At 48.9% G+C, this 27,987-nt stretch overlaps 1 protein-coding gene across 1 annotated transcript in view; it reads right to left on the bottom strand.

The window, feature by feature from the left end:
- LOC130130374 (pyruvate carboxylase, mitochondrial) overlaps positions 1-27,987 on the bottom strand; it is a 469,779-nt gene that overhangs the window by 293,734 nt on the left and 148,058 nt on the right. The window contains exon 11 of the mRNA XM_056300064.1: positions 22,987-23,149. Coding sequence (XP_056156039.1) covers positions 22,987-23,149 — 163 coding nt within the window. The remainder of the gene's footprint in view (positions 1-22,986; positions 23,150-27,987) is intronic.

The raw sequence follows: 27,987 nt of genomic DNA, 5'->3' as shown, positions 1-27,987 counted from the left end.
AACACACTCTGGATAACAACGTGTGCCTCATCAGTACATGTAAGTACACATGCACCTGTTCATACATGCGCGACGACACACATCTATAGTACAGGAACACAGAGCAGGTGACACACACACACACACACACACACACACACACACCTTGACTTCGGAAAACCCAGAAGGTAGAAACTGGCACGGGATACAAGTCAGGCAGGGTGGATGCCTAGAGGATGGAGGGAAAGACGACTACTATGCACGTTATAAAAAGAAGTATATCGGGGTGTCTGGGTAGCGTAGCGGTCTATTCTGTTGCCTACCAACATGGGGATCGCCGGTTCGAATCCCTGTGTTACCTCTGGCTTGGTCGGGCGCCCCTACAGACACATACAGACCAATGGGCCGGACTGCATTGGTGTGAAGGGGAAGTGCAGAGTGCAACATAACCATCCACCCATCCATCCATCCATTATCCAAACCGCTTATCCCGCTCTCAGGGTCGCGGGGAGGCTGGAGCCTATCCCAGCAGTCATTGGGCGGCAGGCGGGGAGACACCCTGGACGGGCCACGAGGCCATCACAGGGCCGACATACACACACACACACACCTAGAGACAATTTAGTACAGCCAATTCACCTGACCTACATGTATTTGGACTGTGGGAGGAAACCCACGCAGACACAGGGAGAACATGCACACTCCACACAGAGGACGACCCAGGACGACCCCCAAGGTTGGACTACCCTGGGGTTCTAACCCAGGACCTTCTTGCTGTGAGGCAACCGTGCTATCCACTGTGTCACCATGCAACCCACAAGATAACCAAAAAAAAAACAAAAAACACACACAATAGTTGAGGAGAGACATCCGGAAAGAGGTACCCAACCAGCGTTAGAAATTTCCCCAAAACCATCGGTGAATAGGTTTTTTGACTTAAATTCACCATTTCTTGGTGTTTTAACATCTCCAAAAACGGCTTCTTCCTTCACTGTGTCCCAACCTCCTTGACCATGTAGGGTAACAGGACTCTAATGTGCATGGTCCCGGGTCCGTGGCTCTGACCCCTGCAGTCCTTACTTCTGACTCCGTGTCGGAGTGGGGAATCTGATGTGAAACTCATTCTGCCATTGCACTCACCTCTGGATAAGAGCATCGCCATTGATGCCCGAATGTACAGTTTACTGCAACCAGCTGAGCCACAGAGCTCCACCGGGTCCCAAAACTTATTTGCACCAAACACCCAACTGCAAGGTCACAGAAGGAACACAAAACCCAGCCTCCCTGAAACAGAAAACGAATACTGCCCCAGTGCAAACACTCGGCGAATAGGTGAAACGCAACTAATTAGCCAACTGCTGATCAACGACGGCGGCGGCTGCTTCCCTGCAGCCACGTGACGTTGTTTGCTGGTTTCATATTAGAAACCAACCTCGTCACGATCCGTCTTATGCAAGCAGCGGCGTCTCCAAACTTTGGGAGTCATCGCGCAACAACCTACAATAAGGATGGCCAACATCACCCTCTAGTGGTGGAAGGCAGTAATACTGGCTATCAGTTGTATTAAAAGTTGAGCGCAGATGTTATGATGGTATCGTAACAAATGACATGTGTAGCCAGTAGAAATAAAACTGAATTCATTCATCTCATCCTCAGCCGCTTCTCCGGGGTCGGGTCGCGGCGGCAGCGAGGTAAGTAGAGCACTCCAGACGTCCCTCCCCCCTGCAACGCCCCTCCAGCTCCTCCTGGGGGATCCCGAGGCGTTCCCAGGCCAGATTGGACGTGTAGTCCCTCCAGCGAGTTCTCGGTCTACCCCGGGGTCTCCTCCAAGCTGGCCGTGACCGGTAAACCTCCAAAGGGAAGCGCCCTGGAGGTAACCTGATCAGATGCCCGAACCGCCTCAACTGGCTCCTTTCGACGGGAAGGAGCAGCGGCTGAATTGTGATCCAGCATTGCAAAATGTGAAGTCAGGCATAGTTCGAGTTTTAAATAAAATATGGATCTCAACACGTCAGCTGACCTGAACGCACACAATTACTCCAAGTATCTCCAGTGTCGTGGGAAGAGGGTCAGGTGAGTTCTCCCTTATTGACCAGTATATGGAGGTAATTAAAAGGCAATATGATCTCGGGGTGAACCATCAAACGTGCAATACTTACCAACGTCTCGCAGCCGCCAGAGTCCATGATTAAAACACACTCTGCTATACATTAGCAGCGCCTGCGTGGCTCCTAAATTGTAAATGATTTTCACGTTAGCTTTCTCGACGGATGAAGCTAAATAACGAAAAGGTATGGCAGCGAGCGTGAGAGAGAGAGAGAGAGAGAGAGAGCGAGAGCAAGAGCGAGAGAGAGAGAGAGAGAGAGAGAGAGAGAGGCAGTGATAGAGATACTAATGGAGTGGGGGACAACGGAAAGGTAGAAAGTAGGAGCGCAGGTGAAATTAAAGGAAAATAAAAAGGGCAAATGTAGATGGCAACTTTCACAGGATATATGAGATGGTGTGCGTGCGCGTGTGTGTGCGCACGCGTGTGCACATGCTAATGAAAGAGGGGAGAAATGTCATTCCATATATGCCATGCTAATTTGGCCCCCATAATTACCATGGCGATGAGTGACAGACAGAAAGAGTTGGAGCGGGGAAGAGGGAGGGAAGAGGGGCGAATGGAGGGGCACATCCTGCGATGGACAAAAATAGATGAGATCTGGACCAGAGATGAGAACGGTGTCAGAATGGTTGCGCGCCGTGTGCACAAACACACAACCAAGCATGCGCACGTGCATGAGCACACTAAAAGATGCACACATGGCCTCTCTCACCGGGCATCTCCGCCACATACATATTCACCAATCCCTGCAGACACACGATGCACACATACAACACAGCATGCAGCCACGTGAACCACAACAACAAGTCAGCTCACGTTCCAGGCCTGCCGCGCATGATTTCCTCAAGGTCAGAGGTCGTCTCCTTGGAGATAAGACGGCTTTGGGAGTACTGGTGTGCATGGGTGTCCTGACACCCGGTCAGTGGGGGGGGGGATGTTTTCGGCGGTACCCTAGTTTAGGTGACCTTTGCACTTCTGTCCTCTCTCCTCTCCCGCGCGCTCTCTTACACATCGGGCTCCCCACTTCCGCTCCTCATCCCCGCCTGTCCGTTTAAAATTCCCCTCACGCGCCCTCGCTCCCGTCTCTGTCGAGGCGATTTGTCCCGGCGACGAACGCCATTTCCTTCTCTTCTAAACAAAGCAAACCATTTATATCTTTTTTTTTTGTTTCCCTTGATTCCCGATGCAGCGTGTGACGGTCTGATCAAACAGCCCCCGAAAACCCGCCCTCGCCTAAAAAAAACAGGCGACAAACCAAACGCCAACTTGAAAGTGAATCCAATTAAAGAGGCAAGTTACAATTTTACAGGGTTGTTCATCATCGGGCTCCCCTCGCGCTACGGAAAGGCTGGCGCATGCATGCATGGGTGTGTGCCCAAATTATTCCTTTCCAGCTCATTTGTCAACGCTTAATAGACAGTGAACGCAGCCCAAATCGATAGAGGACGACCTCGACTCACATGCAACCAAGAATATATAAATAAACCACTTCACCACGACTGTCTTGATGTCACCCCCCCCTCCCATACCACCACCACCACCACCGTTTTCCCCCCAGATGTGGGTATGTGTCCTGGTCGCTGCACTAGCGCCTCCTCTGGTCGGTCAGGCTGCCTATTCGGGGGTGGGAGGGGGGAACTGGGGGGTACTCCCACGCGCTACGTCCCCCTGGCGAAACTCCTCACTGTCAGGTGAAAAGAAGCGGCCGGCGACTCCACATGTACGGGAGGAGGCATGTGATAGTCTACAGCCCTCCCCGGATCAGCAGAGGGGGGCGGAGCAGCGACCGGGACGGCTCGTAAAATAGGGTAATTGGCCAAGTACAATTGGGAAGAGGAAAAAAAAAATCCAGAAAAAAAAAGTTACTCTTTTTCTTTCAGCTTAGTACCCGTTTCTCAGGGGTCACCACAGCGGATTTTATAGTTTCCACCGAGACCCTGTGAGGGCACAGCACCAATGGCGGCTGTTGTTAACCCAGGCCTTGACAGATCCGGTATGGTCTTGTCCAGCCGCATAACTATTTGGCAAATTTTGCCCTTCCTGACACAACCACTAACCCTGTGGACGGGGGCACAGGTAAAGCGCTGGACGCCGTCTCAGCATTCACTGCCTGTCGTAAGTAAAAGTAAAGTTACTGTTGAGTTTTAATATTGTCTGTGTGTGCCGGTGCAAACAACCGTGCAACAGCACGCCGTAGCTTATTTCAATGAAATGAGAAGCACCAAGGTAGGCTCATCAAACAAACATATAAAAACACACTACATATATATACGTGTATATATATATATATATATATATATATATATATAGAGAGAGAGAGAGAGAGAGAGAGAGAGAGAGAGAGAGAGAGAGAGACACACACACACACACACACACACAGTGTTAACAATACCAATACACATCTACAGTGCATTCCCATAGCAGACCTTTATGACAGCAGATATACTGATATTTAATAGCGAGGTTAACACAGCTGTAGTTATGACACTGTCTGGGTCATGGATGAGTTGTCCATGTTGGCACACAAACTCACGGGCTAACTGAAACATACCGAGAGTATTCGCTTCAGCCGAGTTTGCAATGCCATGAAATGTAAAAGAAATGTCCGCTCTGAAAGAGGTCTATCAGCATCTGCTTTTGCCTGAAATTGTGCTTCCACTGTCGGCTAGCTTTAATGTTATAACTCTCAAGTCAACTTCAGTTGTGTAGCCCAGCATCCCAAACTACAAATCTGCCTCAGTGGGCTTCACAACAACACCACACCCTGGTCCTGAGACCCTCGAGTAAGTTCTGGTTCGGTCCACTGGCTGCTCATTAAAGCACAGTAATGTAAAGTCAAACAGACCATGAGGAACTAGTCGAACAGACCATGAGGAACTAGCCAAACAGACCACGAGGAACTAGTCAAACAGACCACGAGGAACTAGTCAAACAGACCACGAGGAACTAGTCAAACAGACCACGAGGAACTAGTCAAACAGACCACGAGGAACTAGTCAAACAGACCACGAGGAACTAAACTAGTCAAACAGACCACGAGGAACTAAACTACTCAAACAGACCACGAGGAACTAGTCAAACAGACCACGAAGAACTAGTCAAACAGACCATGAGGAACTAGTCAAACAGACCACGAGGAACTAGTCAAACAGACCATGAGGAACTAGTCAAACAGACCACGAGGAACTAGTCAAACAGACCACGAGGAACTAGTCAAACAGACCACGAAGAACTAGTCAAACAGACCACGAGGAACTAGTCAAACAGACCACGAGGAACTAGTCAAACAGACCACGAGGAACTAAACTAGTCAAACAGACCACGAGGAACTAGTCAAACAGACCATGAGGAACTAAACTACTCAAACAGACCACGAGGAACTAGTCAAACAGACCACAAGGAACTAGTCAAACAGACCACAAGGAACTAGTCAAACAGATCATGAGGAACTAGTCAAACAGACCACGAGGAACTAGTCAAACAGACCACGAGGAACTAGTCAAACAGACCACGAGGAACTAGTCAAACAGACCACGAGGAACTAACCAAACAGACCACGAGGAACTAGTCAAACAGACCATGAGGAACTAGTCAAACAGACCACGAGGAACTAGTCAAACAGACCACGAGGAACTAGTCAAACAGACCACGAGGAACTAAACTACTCAAACAGACCACGAGGAACTAGTCAAACAGACCACGAGGAACTAGTCAAACAGACCACGAGGAACTAAACTACTCAAACAGACCACGAGGAACTAGTCAAACAGACCACGAGGAACTAGTCAAACAGACCACGAGGAGCTAGTCAAACAGACCATGAGGAACTAGTCAAACAGACCACGAGGAACTAGTCAAACAGACCACGAGGAACTAGTCAAACAGACCACGAGGAACTAGTCAAACAGACCACGAGGAACTAGTCAAACAGACCACGAGGAACTAGTCAAACAGACCATGAGGAACTAGTCAAACAGACCACGAGGAACTAGTCAAACAGACCACGAGGAACTAGTCAAACAGACCACGAGGAACTAGTCAAACAGACCACGAGGAACTAGTCAAACAGACCACGAGGAACTAGTCAAACAGACCATGAGGAACTACTCTAGAAATTACTGTTAAATCACAGATCTTCTTATCTAACGTTACGTGTGTCACGAGCTAGCTAACGTTAGCTACATGTTCACCGTAGCTCCGTCATGCGTATCTTACTTCAGTGTGCTTGTGGATGTGAGAAGAGGAATTTTGAAAAGCAGACATCTTGCTCCGACACAATAAGCGACTTCGTGATGCCAACTGTTGTCTTCCGTATCGGCATATTGTGGTATAAATAGTGTGGCCAGCGACTGTTGCTGGAAGTGTCCTCTTGCAGCTTTTGCTCCACCTTCATTTTCCATAAGCCCCCCCCCCCCCCCCAAGTTAGATGGTTGGCATGCGCTGATCACAGGTGCTGGGTCCTTCTGAGGCCCTCCACATGTTCTCCACATCGTCCAGCCCTCCTCCCCTTCCACTGCAGTTACCCACAACCTAATTACACAGGGTGGAAATGACAAATGTAGTCACGTAAAAGTAAATTACGGCTCAAAAAATAGTCGGGTAGAGAATACATGTAGTTTCTAAAAACGAACGTGAGACGTATTCTTTAATAGAAAAAAAAACGACCGTTTTACTGATTTGCATTACCTGTAACCTGTCACCAACCCCTGTCAATTACCACACAAGACTATTCATACACATTGTACATCTGATCAAGATGATGAAGACGATGACTGATCAAGGCTGGTGTTTACAGCCTGTAGATAAGGGATGCACACTTCCACTAAATGCGACTCCATTTTCAAACTCGGACAGCAGCGAAGGAGGGGCAATGAATAGAAAATACACACAAAGCGGGCATCCAGGTGGCGTGGCGGTCTATTCCGTTGCCTACCATCACGGGGCTCTGTGGTTTGAATCCGTGTGTTACCTCCAGCTTGGTCCCTACAGGCCATGTCTGTGTGGGTGTGTGTCCTGGTCGCTGCACTAGCGCCTCATCTGGTCGGTTGGGGTGCCTGTTTGGGGGGGACGGGGAACTGGGGGGAATAGAGCGATCCACTACGTCCACCCTGGTGAAACTCGTCACTGTCAAGTGAAAAGAAGCGGCTGGCGACTCCACATATATAGAGGAGACATGTGGTAGTCTGCAGCCGTCCCCGGATCAGCAGAGGGGGTGGAGCAGCGACCGGGACGGCTCGGAAGAGTGGGGTAATTGGCCTAGTACAACTGGGGAGAAAAAAAACGGAAAAGAAAATGCACAGAAAACATAGTGTGTACACAAGAATGACTAGCACTCGCACACACTGAATCAATACCTCCGCACAAATCACAGCTCACTCACTTCTGTGCACGTGCACATGCTGGTGCACAACGAAATGGCGTTATTAATACTTTGACGGACATGCAAATGCAGAGAGCGAGCGAGAGAGAGAGCGAGGAGATGGCGAGTTGCAGGAGGAGGTAAATAACACGAGTGCTCGAGGAGGGAGGAAGGAACGGCAGGACTCGGCTGTATCCCTTCATAGCTGTAAAGAGGGGTTCGGACAGCAGAGCAGCGGACGGACAGGAACGCATCTGGATGACGCTGGATCACGATCGAACCCCTCATCTCTGAAAACCCGATGACGTTGAGAATTCCGCATCGACTCTTCTTTCCCGGCGTGACATCCAGTGCGGGCAACAGGACACGTTACTCAGACCTGCAGCTTCAGGAGAAACGCTTGGCGTTACATTTAGTGGGGCGGCAGGAGGACGTTGCTGTTCGAGTGCCCAGCCTTCCGAGTGAGGAGCAGGGTCGAAGTCCACACGTTGGGAAAACATCTCCTCTCCGCTCCTGACCATGCTGCCAAGGAGCTTGAGCGAAAACAGAATTATCCCTGCAGGGAGCAACATGGTATTCACCCCCTACCGCCACATTTCAGCCATACGGCCGCCACCCGTACGGTGGCACTGACCGACAGATGCGGATACTCGGACTTTCTGGCTGGACGGGCCGGCGGGGCCAGCCCTACAACTGCAAATGTCTGTCGTTGATCATGTCAGAGCAACTAAGGGAACAAGTTACATGATCCGGGCTGCTGGATCAGGTAACCAACAGCGTCAAGTAAGGTTACACGATCGGGTCGGCACACCGACGACGCCACTGGTAAACACTGAAGTGAGAGTTCCCCTACCGGCCGCTGCTCTTTCATAATACATCGGCGCCGCAGTTCCTCACTGACCAATGGAAGATATCGCTGCTGGTGGATACTGAAACGCCAAGAAATGGATTTTTTTTTTCTCCCAAATTGTATCCGTCCAATTACCCCGCTCTTCCGAGCCATCCCGGTTGCTGCTCCACCCCCTCTGCCGATCCAGGGAGGGCTGCAGACTACCACATAGCTCCTCTGATACATGTGGCGTCGCCAGCCGCTATTTTTCACCTGACCGTGAGGAGTTTCGCCAGGGGGACGTAGCATGTGGGAGGATCACGCTATCCCCCCCCCCCCGTCGTTACCCCTCTCCCCCTGAACAGGAGCCCCCCACCAACCAGGACACATACTCACATCCGGCTTCCCACCCGCAGACACGGTCAATTGTGTCTGTGGGGACGCTCGACCGAGCCGGAGGTAACACGGGGATTCAAACCAGCGATCCCCGCGTGCTACTTCAGCACACTTTAACAGCAAGCGTTACTGCGACCACGACAGGAAGCTGCACGGGAACATTTGATATCCAGGAATTCACATTACAGACACTACCACTGACCATCCCTGGAACAAACTGCCCACAACTTCACACGCTGACCACACGCGGTCCAGCCACAGGCGAGGTTCTGACCCGGTCTTGCTAGATAGTCTCGTCTACGTCTTCTTGGACACGGCCTTACTGCTCTACAAGGCTGCGTTACGTCCCCGGCGTCTTTTAAGCGAGCGTCGCAACGAGGCGAATTTGCCATGCGTGCCGCCTCACTCGCCATCCGCCGGAAGCTCGGGGTGGGTCGCGGCGAGCGAGTGCAGGAGCAGCGGAGGAGGATCGACGACACTCCCGCTGACCGACGGAGAGTCGATAAGAGGGTCTTCAGTCGACCTAACGGTTTCCAGACGTGATTTGAATCATCAAGGCAGGGAGGCATGCAAGGAAAATAAACCACAGACACTGGGGAGAGCTAGAGGGAGGGAGGGGTGGAGGTCGGGGGGGGGGGGTGAGGAGAAAGCAGCAGGTACGACAGTGAGATTTGGGGGGGGGGGAGTTAGAGACAGAGGCAGTCAAGGAGAGGGGGGGATAAAAGTAAAAAAAGACACGGAGGGGGACGGCCAACCGTGACGGAGTAATTCATTACGGGTGGACCCCTCGAGAGATCAGTGGAGGGGGAGAGATTGACAGGTGGGTAGATAAAGGGATAGATGGAGAGACAAAGGCAGAGGGGGATCGCTGTTGACAGTAGACGGAGACAGAGATACAAGCGCTTAACACACACACACACACACACACACACACACACACACACACAAGCCAGCCTGCAGTCCTTCACTTCGGGATTGACAGAGACAGGAGTCAAGCCCCTAACAACCCCTCTCCGGTCATCTCGGGATACTTCTCTGTTGATTCCCACCTTGCACACCATGAGCGAGTGTCCCCAGTCCTCGGTGGGCCCACCAAACCATGTCCCCGGTCCTCGGTGGGCCCACCAAACCATCCCCGGTCCTCGGTGGGCCCACCAAACCATGTCCCCGGTCCTCGGTGGGCCCACCAAACCATGTCCCCGGTCCTCGGTGGGCCCACCAAACCATCCCCGGTCCTCGGTGGGCCCACCAAACCATGTCCCCGGTCCTCGGTGGGCCCACCAAACCATCCCCGGTCCTCGGTGGGCCCACCAAACCATCCCCGGTCCTCGGTGGGCCCACCAAACCATGTCCCCGGTCCTCGGTGGGCCCACCAAACCATGTCCCCGGTCCTCGGTGGGCCCACCAAACCATGTCCCCGGTCCTCGGTGGGCCCACCAAACCATCCCCGGTCCTCGGTGGGCCCACCAAACCATCCCCGGTCCTCGGTGGGCCCACCAAACCATGTCCCCGGTCCTCGGTGGGCCCACCAAACCATCCCCGGTCCTCGGTGGGCCCACCAAACCATGTCCCCGGTCCTCGGTGGGCCCACCAAACCATGTCCCCGGTCCTCGGTGGGCCCACCAAACCATGTCCCCGGTCCTCGGTGGGCCCACCAAACCCCCTACGAGCTCGCTCGTCTCCCAACGCCGGGTTGATGAGGTGGCTCACAACTGTCCAAAAGTGGATGAATTCCCTTTTAGTTCTTCGATACCCCCTCCTCCCACGGCTTACAGACACACACACACACACACACACACACACACACACACACACACACACACGCACGCACACATGCACAGAACAATGTTTTTTGAACTTCATATCCAATTTAAAATGGACGTATCTCAATACTGCATGCAGAGCACTCCATCCTCTTCCTCGGTTGCGGTGAAGGACGAGTAATCCACCTGTTTACAAGGACTGCGAATAGGAGCTTTAACGCGGCGGCCTTCGTTTCCTGCCGACTCGTGTGAGCTGCGTGGCTGATGAGCCATTCTTCACCAAGACTCAAATAACTAGCGGCACAAGAGGAAGCCTGACGGGCGGTCATCAGCGCCATTGTTGAAATGAGAAAGTCTGATGTTTGTCACGGTTCCACTTCCATGATGGCGGTCTCTGATTAAAAAAAATAAATAAATTAAAAAAAAGCAGATTATCTTTTCAAACTACCCGGCCGAGTCCCCGGTTTCTACCCCCGCCGGCTACCGACGTGCGTCGGGGTTCATTTACACATGTATGTTGTGTCACATGTTACACGGTAAGGAGGCCTTAGCGGCCGTATGACAGAGACGCAGCATCGTCCTGATGGTGGGAGGCTCCGAATGGCGGCCGAGTCATGCTCGTTGCACCCCCACCCCCTTTTCCTCTGAGCTCATTCTCCACCTTCCTTCCAAAGTTCCCTTCTTTTTTTTCTTCCTTCCCCTTTTTGTCCAGGCCCTCTTCCTGCACCATCTTGCCTCCCCCCCCCCCCCCCCTGCAGGAAAGAGGAGCCCGATGTGCTTCTCTCGCTTCGTGGCAGTCAAAGGGAGGGTCAGGCGTTCGGCTGGGAGGAAGATGAGACGGCCACATCTGTTCTTCGTCCTTCCCCTTTCGCTCCCCGGCGTTGTCGTGTCGACGAAGCGTCCCCGCTGCCTTCGCCGCGTCCTTGCCTTTGTTCCCGCCATCCGCTCCCGTTTTAACGCCACCCGTCTCGCTAGCTAGCCCCCGGGGTTTCTCTCCAACCAGCCCGTCCCACCGGGGCCTCCGTTGCCCTTCTTCTTGCCGCGCGTCCCTGTACTTCGCTATGTCTCTGATCGTCCCCGTCTCCGCTTGACAGGCTGTCCACGTCTGTGATGTGACTCGTCCCGTGAACTGGCGCTCAGGCCGGTGTCTCTTCGGTGAAAAGTGCGTCGTTTTTAAGTAAGAATATTCATGCGCGCAGACACACACACACACACACACACACACCTTGTCTGCTCTCGCCACCCCCCCCTCACCCCTCACCCCCTCATCCCGACTCTACACTCACCGTCTCTCATTAGTTGACCTCTTCAAAGCCCTTCAGTAATAACTTATTCATTCCTCCGTCCCTGCTTTCCTGTGTTTATTCTGTTTGCTTCATGCATATTGCATAGTGGCGACGGTGCTGATGGGCGGAGTGGACGGGGTTCAGCGTGGCAACCTCATGACCTAGCAGTGTGTACGCACACGCACACGCACACACACACACACACACACAGCAATGGTAAATGGTGGAAAGCGGCCATGGCAGCAGAGGAGTGATGGAGAGCGGTATAGAGAGAGAGATGGGAGATGTGCAGGAATGGAAAGAGGAGGACTGAGTGACAGAGAGGGTATAGGCCGAGTGTTTGTGCGTTTGTGTGTGTGTGTGTGGGGGGGGGGGGGGTCGTCAAAGGGAGGAGGCTAAAAATACACGCTCCTTTATGGGTGATGGGGGAAGTGTGGAAACGCGGCGGAGAGTCCTTGAAGTGGAAAGGTCACCAGCCACTCTGCAGAGGGCGAGCTCACACATTTTGTCCAGACTTTCACTTTACTTGCAGAGACATGTCTCTCATCATTCACAGCAGCCCGGGGGCCCACTAGGAGCTGGACTGCCCCATGGAACTGGTGGGGGGTTTTTTTTTTCTTCCATCAACTGTATTTTTTTTTAATAATTCAAAATATGGGCACCGTTTTGAGTATCTAAATTAAAGTACTTTTATATTTTATAGTATTTTTTTTATAGCAAAGTAATTTTGAGTATCTCAAGTGTTGTCAGGTTTAACCTGAGAATGAGGGGCTCCTCTGAATACGGAAAAAGCTGACCGGCAAAACGGAGGCCTCTCCAACAAGTTAGTCCTAGGTCCTGGGTTCGAACCCTAGGCCGTCCCGGGTCGCCCGCTGTGTGGAGTTTGCATGTTCTCCCCGTGTCCGCGGGTGGGTTTTCTCCGGGTGCTCCCGTTTCCCCCACCATCAAAAAGACATGCATGTTAGGGTTAATGCCCCTGTCCGTGCCCCTAAGCAAGGCATGGCAAGACGAACTGGATGTTGGTCCCCGGGGCGCTGCACGGCGGCTGCCCACTGCTGCTAGCTACACAGCTAGGATGGGTTAAACGCAGAGAAATAGGGCGTTATAGATGCAAGCTTCATAGAAGGTTTTACCAAATTGACATAATGTATCATAAAGGTGGTTATGAGGTGTTGTGAAGGCGTACACATGGTTATAATGAATCTTACAATGACTTATAGCTACACTTATAGGGTGTTATAGATGCTTATGGGGCATTATAGATGCAAGCTTCATAGAAAGTTTTACCAAATTGACATAATGTATCATAAAGGTGGTTATGAGGTGTTGTGAAGGCGTATACATGGTTATAATGAATCTTACAATGACTTATAGCTACACTTATAGGGTGTTATAGATGCTTATGGGGCATTATAGATGCAAGCTTCATAGAAGGTTTTACCAAATTGACATAATGTATCATAAAGATGGTTATGAGGTGTTGTGAAGGCGTATACATGGTTATAATGAATCTTACAATGACTTATAGCTACACTTATAGGGTGTTATAGATGCTTATGAGGCATTATAGATGCAAGCTTCATAGAAAGTTTTACCAAATTGACATAATGTATCATAAAGGTGGTTATGAGGTGTTGTGAAGGCGTATGCATAGTTATAATGAATCTTACAATGACTTATAGCTACACTTATAGGGTGTTATAGATGCTTATGGGGCATTATAGATGCAAGCTTCATAGAAAGTTTTACCAAATTGACATAATGTATCATAAAGGGGGTTATGAGGTGTTGTGAAGGTGTATGCATGGTTATAATGAATCTTACAATGACTTATAGCTACACTTATAGGGTGTTATAGATGCTTATGGGGCATTATAGATGCAAGCTTCATAGAAAGTTTTACCAAATTGACATAATGTATCATAAAGGTGGTTATGAGGTGTTGTGAAGGCGTATACATGGTTATAATGAATCTTACAATGACTTATAGCTACACTTATAGGGTGTTATAGATGCTTATGGGGCATTATAGACGCAAGCTTCATAGAAAGTGTAACCAGAATTTCCCCCACGGGGATCAATAAAGTAGTAAAAATGAATAAATAAATAGAAAGTTGGCATCATCTGAGCTCAGCGTGGGATCATGAAGCCACATAAACCCCTACTAAAGTAAAGGGGCGCTCCCCGAGAGGAAGATTAACGACTCAAGATTGAATCCAAACAAATTCTGTGCGCGCTCCAGCACCGTTCCACCTCTCCTGTTGTCTCGGGAGCGGGGAGAGAGACCATTCGTTTTATCCCAAAAACCGCCGGCGCGAGTCGAATTCAAGCACATCCAAGTAGCCAACCCGGCTGTCTGCACAACTCCTCCTCCTGCACAGAGAGAGGAGGGCGGACAAGGGGTGTGGAACGGGAAGCAGGAGGTAAAGACAGAGAAGCCAATGAAGGAAGGGGTACGCAGGGTTTCTCTTTAATACAGCATTCGTCCATCCGCCCTCCACTTCGGATGTATACGCTCCAACATCACCTGGCCTTCAGCTCCTCCGACAGCCTCCTCCAACCAGCAAAACTAAACACGTCACATCGCATTACCCTGCGTCTGGCCCCTTTTGGCACGACTTTGTCTGAGAAAATGATTTTAATCATTTACAACCCCCCAACCCCCCCCAGGCGAGGCCCTCTGGGCCATTTGGGCATCATCCAGACCCACGTGTTTGGAAAACACTGCACGAGCATTTTAGTCCCACGTGAATACTGACATCTTTTCATTTTTTGCAAATAGGCTGTTTTTTGTTTTTTTTTCTTCATCAAATTTTACAAATTCATTTAAAGTTTTGATTTTTTTTTTTTCTTGCAGCGTATGATTTCAACTGCTCGGAAAGTGCTTTTTCAATTTTGTCAGTGTTGGTTTAGCGAATTAGGGGAACTAAACTGAAGAGATGGAGAGGACGGGCCGTCCTGAAGGGAGAGACGAGGGGGAAACTGCAACGTGAAATGTAAATGGGACCGCAGAGCATAGAAGCATCTGCAGCAGGGATCAGACCTCATGGGTAAGGCACGAGAATACACAACACACACACACACACACACACACACACACACACACACAATGAGCAGAGCGACACAAAAGTGACAAAGATGAAAGGATGTGAGAGAGAAAGAGGGAGACAGTGAGACAGAGACAGAGAGGCAGAGATACAGTGAGACAGAGCGACAGAGAGATACAGAGACAAAGAGACACAGTGACAGAGAGAGAGAGAGACAGTGAGACAGACAGAGAGAGAGGCAGAGATACAGTGACAGAGAAAGAGAGATACAGTGAGACAGAGAGACACACACACAGATACAGTGAGACAGACACAGACAGAGATAAAGTGGGAGAGACCGAGAGAGAGACAGACAGAGATAGAGTGAGACAGAGATAGTGAGACAGAGAGAGAGACAGAGATACAGTGAGACAGAGCGACAGAGATACAGAGACAAAGAGATACAGTGAGACAGAGTGAGAGACAGAGACACAGAGAAAGAGAGAGCGAGAGAGCAATACAGTGAGACAGAGTGAGAGACAGAGACAGAGAAAGAAAGAGCGAGAGAGCAATACAGTGAGACAGAGCGACAGAGAGATACAGAGACAAAGAGATACAGCGACAGAGAGAGAGAGAGACAGTGAGACAGACAGAGAGGCAGAGATACAGTGAGAGAGAAAGAGAGATACAGTGAGACAGAGAGACACACACAGAGATACAGTGAGACAGACACAGACAGAGATAAAGTGGGAGAGACCGAGAGAGAGACAGACAGAGATACAGTGAGACAGAGAGAGAGACAGACAGAGATACAGTGAGACAGAGAGAGAGACAGTGAGAGAGATACAGTGAGACAAACACAGAGAGAAAGATACAGTGAGAGAGATGGAGAGCGACACAGTGAGACAGAGAGAGAGAGAGACAGAAAGCAAGAGATACAGTGAGACAGTGAGAGAGAGAAAAACAGACAGAGGGGGAAAGAGAGAGAGAGAGACAGACAGACAGAGAGACAGAGAGAGAGAGTCAGAGTAACTCATACGGTGACCTCAGTGCCTCTCTCATGTGAGTGCTGTCAGAGAAGATCATGAGACCTGCCTCACACACAAAAACAGTCACACTCCCAACCACACACACAACACAAAAAGAGTCATACTCCCAACCACGCACAACACAAAAACAGTCACACTCCCAACCACACACACAACACAAAAACAGTCACACTCCCAATCGCGCACAACACAAAAACAGTCATACTCCCAACCGCACACAACACAAAACAGTTACACTCCCAACCACACACAACACAAAAACACTCACACTCCCAACCGCACACAACACAAAACAGTTACACTCCCAACCACACACAACACAAAAACACTCACACTCCCAACCACACACAACACAAAACAGTTACACTCCCAACCACACACAACACAAAAACACTCACACTCCCAACCGCACACAACACAAAAACAATCACACTCCCAACCACACACAACACAAAAACAGTCACACTCCCAACCACACACAACACAAAAAAAGTCATACTCCCAACCGCACACAATACAAAACAGTTACACTCCCAACCACACACAACACAAAAACACTCACACTCCCAACCGCACACAACACAAAAACAGTTACACTCCCAACCACGCACAACACAAAAACACTCACACTCCCAACCGCACACACAACACAAAAACAATCACACTCCCAACCACGCACAACACAAAAACAGTCACACTCCCAACCGCATACAACACAAAAATAGTCACACTCCCAACCGCATACAACACAAAAATAGTCACACTCCCAACCGTACACAACACAAAAACAGTTACACTCCCAACCGCGCACAACACAAAAACAGTCACACTCCCAACCGCGCACAACACAAAAACAGTCACACTCCCAATCGTGCACAACACAAAAACAGTCACACTCCCAACCGCACACACAACACAAAAACAGTCACACTCCCTACCGCACACACAACACAAAAACAGTCACACTCCCTACCACACACAACACAAAAACACTCACACTCCCTACCACACACAACACAAAAACAGTCACACTCCCAATCGCGCACAACACAAAAACAGTCACACTCCCAACCGCACACACAACACAAAAACAGTCACACTCCCAACCGCGCACAACACAAAAACAGTCACACTCCCAACCGCACACAACACAAAAACGGTCACACTCCCAATCGTGCACAACACAAAAACAGTCACACTCCCAACCGCACACACAACACAAAAACAGTCACGCTCCCAACCGCACACACAACACAAAAACAGTCACACTCCCAACCGCGCACAACACAAAAACAGTCACACTCCCAACCGCACACAACACAAAAACGGTCACACTCCCAATCGTGCACAACACAAAAACAGTCACACTCCCTACCGCACACAACACAAAAACAGTCACACTCCCAATCGCGCACAACACAAAAACAGTCACACTCCCAACCGCACACACAACACAAAAACAGTCACACTCCCAACCGCGCACAACACAAAAACAGTCACACTCCCAACCGCACACAACACAAAAACGGTCACACTCCCAATCGTGCACAACACAAAAACAGTCACACTCCCAATCGTGCACAACACAAAAACAGTCACACTCCCAATCGTGCACAACACAAAAACAGTTACACTCCCAACCACGCACAACACAATAACACTCACACTCCCAATCGTGCACAACACAAAAACACTCACACTCCCAATCGTGCACACAACACAAAAACAGTCACCCTCCCAACCGCACACAACACAGAAACAGTCACACTCCCAACCACGCACAACACAAAAAGGCTGTGGAGACGACCTCCATCTCTACTTTCACGGTTAATATCGGAAAGAGGCGTGCACATCAATAATGCGACGTGCTCTCCCTATCCGGCACCGAGACCCAATAGCTGAAACACACTCACACACACTTATTTACAAGATACACACAATCGAAGTCCACTGTACACACAAATATACACAAAGAGCGGCGGTAAAGCTGCCTAATATAGAACCCATGTTCATATATAATGGATGCGACACTCAGAGACTCCATGTGGACTGGCGTTGTGACGCCAGGCGAAGGGCTGTGCCGCTTTGACCGTGACGCACACACTTAGTACTTTCCATTTGTTCCATCCACAGCTTTGAAAGTCTAAACTGTAAAACATCACAAAGTTCCACACTGAACAAAAATCCACCCTTTTGTTATAATAACTGCTTGGAAAACCTTACATGGCGGGCTACAATCTTGCGGCGTCCTCGACGTTCTCCGTACTTGGTTTTAGCGTTGTGTAAGGGCCCGGGGGGGACGGGGCCCTACATCTGTCTGGGCTTGTGTAGCTCAATAAGAGGAGCACGGCACTGACACTGCCAGGGTGAGGAGGTCACCATCCGCCGCGATCATCCATGCAAAAAAAAAAATAAAATAAAAAAAAAACCAACGCGCTGGAAATGCATTCTGAGTTAGAGCCGCCACCAAACACCACACATGGCTCCGAGACGCCCAGATACGAGCACGGGGTCCCTTAGGGAACAGAACAGAATGTAATAAATAAATTACAGCTCAAAATAAAATGACCCAGTATTTGTCAAAATGACGGGTTGCTGCAAACGGCAACAGCGATGCCGCGGCGCTAGTCATGCAGACCTCCCGGCCAAATCACTTCCTGTTGCTCGGCTCACAAAGATCCACTTGATTTCTATTCCGTCTAGGACCAGAAGTATGTGAAGAACCTTTTCATGGCTGTTGAAACACTCGGATCCTTCGAAATGTGCGGCCCAAATACAGGCTAGGCTGCTGGAGTGGGTTTGGGACACAACTTTGTAATCAATCATTTTCTTATTATTCTATTTTTTTTTTTTTTTGCAATAGTCTTAAGGCTCATTTATGCTCCCTTTACGTACTTAAATAGATACGTCCGTTTCAAATGCTCTAAACATCACTGCCCACATACTTCCCATCCGTGTTTTACGTTGGCATGGTTGTTAAGCAATACATCCACTAGAGGGCAGTTCAGAGTTAAGTTCAGAGTTCACTTCCAAGTTCAGAGGTAAGGTGTCTCGGCTGCCGGAAATTCACACGAAGAAGAAGAAGAAGAAGAAGAAGAAGAAGAAGAAGAAGAAGAAGAAGAAGAAGAAGAAGAAGAAGAAGAAGAAGAGAGCAACTATGGCGACGGTGGAGGAGATCATGATCATGTATCTGTTAAAAAAGAGGCAGTGCGGTACACGGCGGTGGTCTGTGCGGCCATTAAATACATCGCCGCATGTGGACAGGGAATTCTTCTCCCTGATTTCACCTATGAGAGAAATTGGCGCCAATACTTTCGCACAGCCTTTCCTCAAAAAGTTCCGCCATTTCATCGTCTTCTTCGTTGTGTGTTGCTGGCTGGTCGCGGGTGAGCTATTAACTACACTGCGCAACACTGCCCCCACAATTTCCTGTGGTATTTCCGGTGGTACTGCGCCGCTTGTACGGCTCCACAAGAGAAAACGTGCAGAAATACGGACGAAATGAACGCAGAGTACGGACAGAAGGCTCGATCCGTATACATATATGTATTTAACATTGAGTATAAATGAGCTCTTAGTATTTACGTCTTACTATACATGGTAACAACAGAGAGGCTAGTATCTACATTCCAGGTAGCACACATGACCATTCTGTGTTGGTCCTTGGGAGCGACTAGAAAAGACCGGAAGAGAAGTGAAGAAGTGAGCGCTACGTTCAAGATCAGAGGAATGGATGAGAAGCTGAGAGAGACGAGATTGACATGGTTTGGACATGTACAGAGAGGAGGCAGGGACTATATGGTAGAGAAGGTATTGGACCTGGACATACCTGGCAAAAGAAAACGAGGAAGACCAAGGAAAAGATGGAGAGACCAGACAGAGGAGGACATGAGGAAGGTTGGACTGTGGGAGAGGGATGCGTCAGACAGAAAGCCATGGAGGGAAAAAAATCTACTGAGAAACAGGGGACGACCCCAAAGAAGAAGAAGAAGGAGTCTTAGTAACTTTCAGTTCCTTTGGTCCTTCTATAAATCTAACCCTTGCCATGCTTAATTGGTGCCTCTCTTCTTCTAAAGGATGATAAACCTTACTCTCAAAAGAGGGGACTATGGGGCGTCTGGGTAGCACAGCGCTCTATTCCGTTGCCTACCAACACGAGGATCGCCGGTTTGAATCCCTGTGTTACCTCCGGCTTGGTTGGGTGTCCCTACAGACACAATTGACTGTGTCTGTGGGTGAGAAACCGGATGTGGGTGTGTGTCCTGGTCGCTGCACTAGCGCCTCCTCTGGTCGGTCAGGGCACCAGTTCAGGGGGGAGGGGGAACTGGGGGGAATAGCGTGATCCTCCTACGTGCTACGTCCCCCTGGTGAAACTCCTCACTGTCAGGTGAAAAGAAGCGGCTGGCGACGCCACATGTATTAGAGGAGGCGTGTGGTAGTCTGCAGCCCTCCCCAGATCAGCAGAGGGGGTGGAGCAGCGACCGGGACGGCTCAGAAGAGTGGGGTAACTGGCCAAATACAATTGGGGAGGGAAAAAAAAGGGAGGGGACTTACTCTCAAATGAGGGGACTACTATGGGGGCATCCCGTTAGCTCACCTGGTAGAGCATGTACCATGTAAGACTGAGTCATTACCGCAGAGGCCTGGGTTCGAATCCAGCCCGGGCACTTTGATGCATGTCTTTGTCTCTCTACTGTACCCGTCAAATGAAGAATAATAAATAAATAAATAGATAAATAAATAGAAAGGGGGGGGGGTGTCTATTATTTTGATGAGACTTGACTGTCAGGATTTTTCAGTCTGCACAAAAATGAACAAAGAAAAGGCTTGTAGAGACACAGAAGCAGACACTCACCTACACGGGCCCAGCAGTGGCACCTCTTTAAAGGCGGTGACCCTTTAAGAAATGGCGTCTTGCTGTTCTACTTTCTGACATTCAGCTGGGATTATGGGAGACGGGGGAGGCACGAAATGTCCTAGATGGTGCGTGTCCTTTTTCTAGCTACATACATGTCTCTGTATATATATATATATATATATATATATATATATATATATATGGCCATTCAGCAACGTCTTGCATGGTTAATTTGTGTGTGTGTGTGTGTGTGTGTGTATCTAACATCTCAGCATCACCATAGTCCTTATGATCTAGTGAGTTTATCACATCAATCCCAGTGCTTAATGTGTCTGGCCTCCTCCTTTTACAGGAGGCTGTAATAAAGCGGGCTTAAACACAGAGTGGTCCAATGCGAGTTTCACTGCGAGTGTGATGCGATACAGCCGATCCATAAACAGCAGCAGCCACTGAGCGTGGCACTGCCAGCAGTGTCGATGAGGCTTTGTTCCGTTGCATCAAAAGTGGATGGCGTATGTTTCTATATTCATCAACACAAACAAGAACCGACTACTTCGAAGCCTTTAGTCGGAACAGAGGATGTTCGCTCTTGTACTGACCCGATTCATCAGAGCTTTGATTTAAAATGTTTGCTCCATTTCAGGGCAAGAAAAACCAAGGAGTTCTCCAAAGCTCATCATTGTTTCTCTGTTCATCACAGACATGAGTGATGGGATCATTGAATAAGTAAATCCAAGAGTGGTACACAAAGTCAAACGTTTTACATTTTGAATGTAACAGCAAACGCACGATTGCCTGCAACAATATGGCTGTGTGTGGTTCTGACGGGTTTGGGCACTCGGCACCAATGCAAAGAAGAAGAACCCACCGAGTGAGATCAGCCCCACCAGGCAAAGGGAGGCCAGGTGTGTTACGGGCTGTGATCCAACTACCAAACATGTCTGGATTTTGTCTTTATGCATCTTCAATAATCCAGGTAAAGAAAGTTGAATCAGTTCATCTGGACACGAAGTAAAGAGGAAGAAACGTCTCATCACTCATTTAAGTGACCTCTCCAGTCTCAACTGACTGCAGGTATCCCCACCCCACCCCACAATACAGTGGCATAACAGCCGATTTCTCCCCTTCCCCGGCCGCTGCGTCAGTGGGGACGTTGCCAGCTCAGTGGTACAGCGTCCTGATGACTCCTAGTTTGTGCTCCAGTGGATGATGAGAGTCATACCTTAAGTACTGATCAGTATGTGTTGGTTTATGGTAAATAGGGGTGGGGATTCCTGCAGTCAGTTGAGACTGAAGAAGTCACTTAGATGAGTGATGAAACGTTTCTCCCAATAAACACTGTGTCCAGACCCATTTAACTTCCTGAGTGGATTTTTGTCTGGAGCCCAGCAGAGTGGAACTTTGTACCGATGACTGCAAGGCAGCAGTTTTTAATAGCAGGGATACACCGATATATCACTTTTTCACTGCCATACTGCGTAAGAATCTTGTAAGTAGTGGCGGATAATCCAACACCGATCCAATCCATTGGTTTCGCTGAACAGTGTAGACTAAGATCAGTTTGGAGTCGGTGGGAACAATAATTTAAATATAATCAGTTTATTTTCCACCACTGGAGTACAGGCTTCCTTCCATATGCCAAAAATGCAGTAGAGCAAGCCCTTTTTTTTGGGGGGGGGGGGTGGTTTGTCCCCTTTTTCTCTCCAAATGTACCCAGCCAATTAGTCCACTGTTCCGCGCCACCCCGGTCGTTGCTCCACCCCCTCTGCGGATCCGGGGAGGGCTGCAGAGTACCAACATGCCTCCTCCGATACATGTGGAGTCGCCAGCCGCTTCTTTTCACCTGACAGTGAGGAGTTTCACCAGGGGGACGTAGCACGTGGGAGGATCACGCTATTCCCCCCAGTGTCCCCTTCGAACAGGCACCCTGACCGACCAGAGGAGGCGCTAGTGCAAGGACCAGGACATATATGCACATCTGGCTATATCCCTCACGGCTTTTAGTCTTGGGTAAAATCTCCAGTATTGGTATTGGCCCAGTATTCAATACCAGCATCGGTGCACCCCTAGTTAATAGTGACAGTGGCCAACCGAACAGGCCAAGTGCCACTGAGCAATGTACTGAAGGCGGGGGCCTGACATTCTCACTTTAAAGTGCGAGATTGAGAGATTTTGTGTTCGTGTAAAAGCAAAGTATAGCAAAAATCCAAGTAAAAAAAAGTCTTTGTGCATAAATGCGTCAGCGGTGAGCAACTGCACGACAACTCATCTAAGAAGTGTAACAAGTCGACATTCAAGCGGCCAATCGGAAATTCCCGCTGACATCGAGCCTACCTCAATTCTGCCGGTGTCCGGCTGGAAACCTCTGGCGGGGTCCTCGGTCGTCACGCGACACTGAATGGCGCAGCCGTTGACCCTGATCTTCTCCTGCTTCAGACCCAGGTCGGCAAGGCTGCGGCCCTCGCACACCCGCAGCTGGGCATGCACCAAGTCCACACTGGTGAGGGAGGAGAAGGAGGAGAAAGAGAGAGAGAGAGCGGTGGGGGAGGAGAGAGAAATTCATTAAATGGGCAATTGCTGTAAGTCATTGAAATGACACCTGGGGGTTTAGTCGAGGCTTTTCTCGAGTGACTCGCACAACAGCCGGCAAAGTGAAAAGTTTGCTGAAATTATATACGAATAATGCTGGAAACAGCTCGAAAGGAGAACAACGTTTCCAATTCTCTTTTCCCCCCCCACGAATCGTACCCCCCTATAACACAGTCACAAGCAGAACATATATTTAAATCTGGGCACCAACACAAAGGAGGAAAAAAAAAAAGTCAAATGGACTATTGTCAAGTTAGACTTTTGGAAAATAATATATTTCTCCATTCTTTTCCTGCACCTGACAGCTCCTTTTCATTTCAATTACATGACAAAAAAAAATGGCTTTTTGAAATTGCCGTGGCACACACACACACACACACACACACGAATGGGTCTGCCCTAGAAGGGCGGAGGAGACAGAAGGCTGAGTTAGCCAACAGGCGTAGCTTTTAGCACACGAGCTTGGCAAGGCCCGTCTGGCTCCACGAAGTCTCCATCAGCCAGCGTTTCAAATGTGGCCGGGAAGAGAGACACAACCTCAGACTAGCCAGGTGTGAAATGTGTCAGTGGAAATCTGACGCACACACCAATATCTTGTGTCCTCATAAGAGCGCCGAGATCATCAGCGCTGATGTTTTAAAGGCTCCGTGGAAAAACGTTAAAGATGAATGACTAAATCCGGTCAAGACCTTTCTCCAAAGGGCAACTGCATTACGAGGGAAGGTTGATGTATTTGATTTTGCCCATGGACATCGGTCATTTCAGAAAGCCTTACAGAGGGCAGAGTAGTATACTTGGGGACGTGGAAGAAACCGTGCAAACGCCATCCAACGTCACTAATGCATTCAAAAGAACACGTAGCCTCACAAAAAGCACAGACTTCCACATTTTAACATTTTTGCTGCAATTATTGACTCCAGTTTACTGCTCCTGCTTATGAGTTTTTTGATGTTGAGATACTTTATTGATCCCTGTGGGGAAATTCTCTGCTTGCATTTAACCCATCCTAGTTGTGTAGCTAGGAGCAGTGGGCAGCCTTCGGTGCAGCACCCGGGGACCAACTCCAGTTCGTCTTGCCATGCCTCGGTCAAGGGCACAAACAGGAGTATGAACCCTAACATGCATGTCTTTTTGATGGTGGGGGGAAACCAGAGCAACCGGTGAAAACCCACCCCAGACACGGGGAGAACATGCAAACTCCACACAGAGGACGACCTGGGATGACCTTCCCCAAGGTTGGACAACCCCAGGGGTTTGAACCCGGGACCTTCTTGCTGTGAGGTGACAGCACTAACCACTCCGCCACCGTGCCATCAACTTTTCATCTCATCTCATCTCATCTCATCATCAGCCGCTTCCCCGGGGTCGGGTTGCGGTGGCAGCAAGCTAAGTAGGGCACTCCAGACATCCCTCTCCCTAGAAACGCCCTCCAGCTCCTCCTGAGGGATCCCAAGGCGTTTCCAGGCCAGACTGGACATGCAGTCCCTCCAGCAAGTTCTGGGTCTACCCCGGGGTCTCCGCCCAGTTGGAAGTGCCCAGATAACCTCCAAAGGAAGGCGCCCAGGAGGCATCCTAATCAGATGCCCAAACCACCTCAACTGGCTCCTTTTGACGCGAAGGAGCAGCGGCTCTACTCCGAGCTCCCTCCGGATGTCCGAGCTCCTCATCCTAGGTTGACTCATAACTTGGTGCCACCAACGTATGAGCAACTAAGTCTGTGTCTGAGACCTGCAACTTGCACCAACAAGACATTTGAAGTCCTATGCCATCGGCTCCATTGTAGCACTCCAATGCATTGTCCCCATACACCTTATAAAAAAAGGGTCGCCCCGATCAATACCAACAATGATAGCTGAACCTACACAGTAAAATCCTGAGTGTTAATTTAACTTCCTGACTGTTAATTTAACTCTTGAGAGTGTAAAAGTGGACCCAAAAGGATCCATTTGTACACTGTCAGAGTTAAATTAACACTCAGGTTTTTACTGTGTTGTTCTGTCAATCACCACATTTGAACCCGGACAGCGTTAAAATGCATCAGGATATTGGTGATTGATCAAACTATGGTAGTTTTTTTTTACCCCCAGTTGGGAATATCACTGGGTATAGCAGCGGAAATTTCTTGACACGTTTCTTCCAGACAGCATAAAAAACTTCAGTGGTCCTGGGGTGAGATTTACCTATTCCCAAAGCTCTTCTGGCAAGGCTTTTGCCATACATAGAGGGCTTTTGATGGATTTTGCAAACAGGGTTTGGGTGGTGCGTATGCATGCTGAATATTATGTTTTATAAATACCGCATTGATCTATATTATAGTATTTATAAGTAGTATGTACAGCCTTTAATGATCCGTCTTGCATGCAAAAGCAGCCTATTGAACCTTACGCTTAACGAATATAGGGATTAAAAATGTTCAGTGCATCTTAACATTTCATTTTATTTTCATCATTCAAATCCAGCCAATACAGTTCACGTAGTCTTAGTTTATCAGAATCCAAGTAGGTTGATATGTCAAAGGACCTGTGTCTGCACAATAACGTTGAGGCTCGCTTGACTGTGAAATACCTGATGAGGGAAAGCTAGCTGGAAATATCCTCATACAGTTCACCCAACCATTTACTTATTCAACTGGTCAATCAGGGACTCAAACGTGAATTCTTGCAATCACTCTTTGTAGTTCCATCGTTAATTCATCCATCCATCCATTATCCAAACCGCTTATCCCGCTCAGGGTCGCGGGGATGCTAATTCAGGAATATCAAAAACAAATGCAGGTGTTCATTTCCTTCCAGCTTGGTGGGATGAAAAAATAAAGTGTTCCAGGTTCCCTTTACGGAAACCCATTTTCAGGAATAACACAGGGCACATTTCAATATCATATGAGCACACATCTCTGCAGCACGCTGAGCCTTCTCCGACGTGAAAATTAAAACACGCGGCATCCAAATTTAGCATATTAACAAGTGTGACACGTTTTTTTTCCCCCCCGTCACATTATTTCCAACTTTGGAAACATAAGGAAATGTTGATTGAGCAAGAGCCCTCCAGGGTGAGTGAAATTCATTGTTTACTAATCTGAGTGGTGCAAATTAAGGAGCCTGCAGCCACATCTGCCCCTTAAAGCAGCCAGTTAAGAGTATGAAAGCCCCTCATTACACCAGCACGTCCCTCAACACAGCCATGCCACAATGGCCATGATTAAAGACAACGAAGGCTGGCACGAAGCCTTCAGCGTGGGGCGAATTTGGCAAATGGACCAAAGTCTGTGTGTGTAGTGAGATTTAACAAAAAAAATCTCGTTGGTAATAATTCTTGGGAACATCGAGGCCATGCTACATAGTTGGGGGAATTAACCAGATGCAGTCGGAGGGTATTATTGCATTTAGGAAGAATGGGGATGGGCAACCTGGATAGAGTCGGTGATGAGAATGAATAATGTACCGTTCACAGCATACTGTTGGCTGCAGTGAACTTTTGGTTAAAGAGGTTTATTTCCAACAGTAGCACAATGGGCAGGCAAATATTCTAAAAAAAGAAAAGAAAAAAAGAACCCAGTATCATGGAAAATGTCAAAACAATATTTGGTTGGGGCGTCCGGGTAGCATAGCGGCCTATTCTGTTGCCTACCAACACGGGGATCGCCAGTTCGAATCTGTGTGTTACCACCGGCTTGGTCGGGCGTCCCTACAGACACAACTGATGTGGGTGTGTGTGTCCTGGTCGCTGCACTAGTGCCTCCTCTGGTCGGTCGGGTGCCTGTTCAAGGGGGGGGGGGCTGGGGGGAATAGCGTGATCCCCCACGCGGTACGTCCCCCTGGCGAAACTTCTCACTCTCAGGGGGAAAGGAAGCGGCTGGTGACTCCACATGTATCGGAGGAGGCATGTGGTAGTCTGCAGAGGGGGTGGAGCAGCGACTGGGATGGCTCAGAAGAGTGGGGTAATTGGCCAGATAGTATTGGGGAGAAAAGGGGGGGGTATCTCTATTTAGATGAGGATTTCTTAATGGTAGCCACCTATTGATTTGTCTGGATACGTCAACAAAGACAAGTTGTCCCCCCACCCCACTCCCCTTCCTTCCCTGCCTGAAAATCTGAACAACCTTAACAGGACACAAAATTGTAAGAAATATTTGTCTGCTGCTTTTAACTTTTTAATAACTAAATTTTAAGGCCATGTTTTGTAAGCTTCTTATAGGTGAAAAGTCCAATTTTCCTCTTTTGCCAACCTGAGGAAATTTTGCACAGATCTTACATTTCCTAAATGTTTTCTGACAGAAACTTAATCTTGCTTGGGGCCTCTGAATAAATCTAATTCTCTGACAGTCTAAGAAGACAGAACCCACCAGAAATGCCATGCAAAAAAAACCCCCAAATTAATTTTAAAAATAAAATAAAATCTCAAAATCTGCATCAAGATACAGTGGTTAAATATCGTGTCATTTGTACTCTGCAACTGCCCCTATGAAAACGGCAGTAAGCAGGACGAGGGTGAATAAATGAGGTAGAAAAATGGATTTCTTATAGGATAGCCTTGCACAGGGGGTCCATATTTATGATCAATGTCACAGAATGACAGAACAATACCTGTATAATGTTTTGCTTTTCACTCTGACAGCCACGGATCCCGTTAATGCCGTCACCGCGGACGCTTTGGGGCTTCAACAGAAAGACACCGCCGCTAACGAAATAGTTCTGCTTTTCAAAGTGAGGTAAGCGTATTCTACACTGTGACAGAAGTAAAACTTTA

Source organism: Lampris incognitus, chromosome 20 (genome assembly GCF_029633865.1).
Source record: "Lampris incognitus isolate fLamInc1 chromosome 20, fLamInc1.hap2, whole genome shotgun sequence".
NCBI lineage: Eukaryota > Metazoa > Chordata > Actinopteri > Lampriformes > Lampridae > Lampris > Lampris incognitus.
The sequence above is the reverse complement of the archived record's forward strand: the minus strand, read 5'-3'. Positions and strand labels throughout refer to the sequence as shown.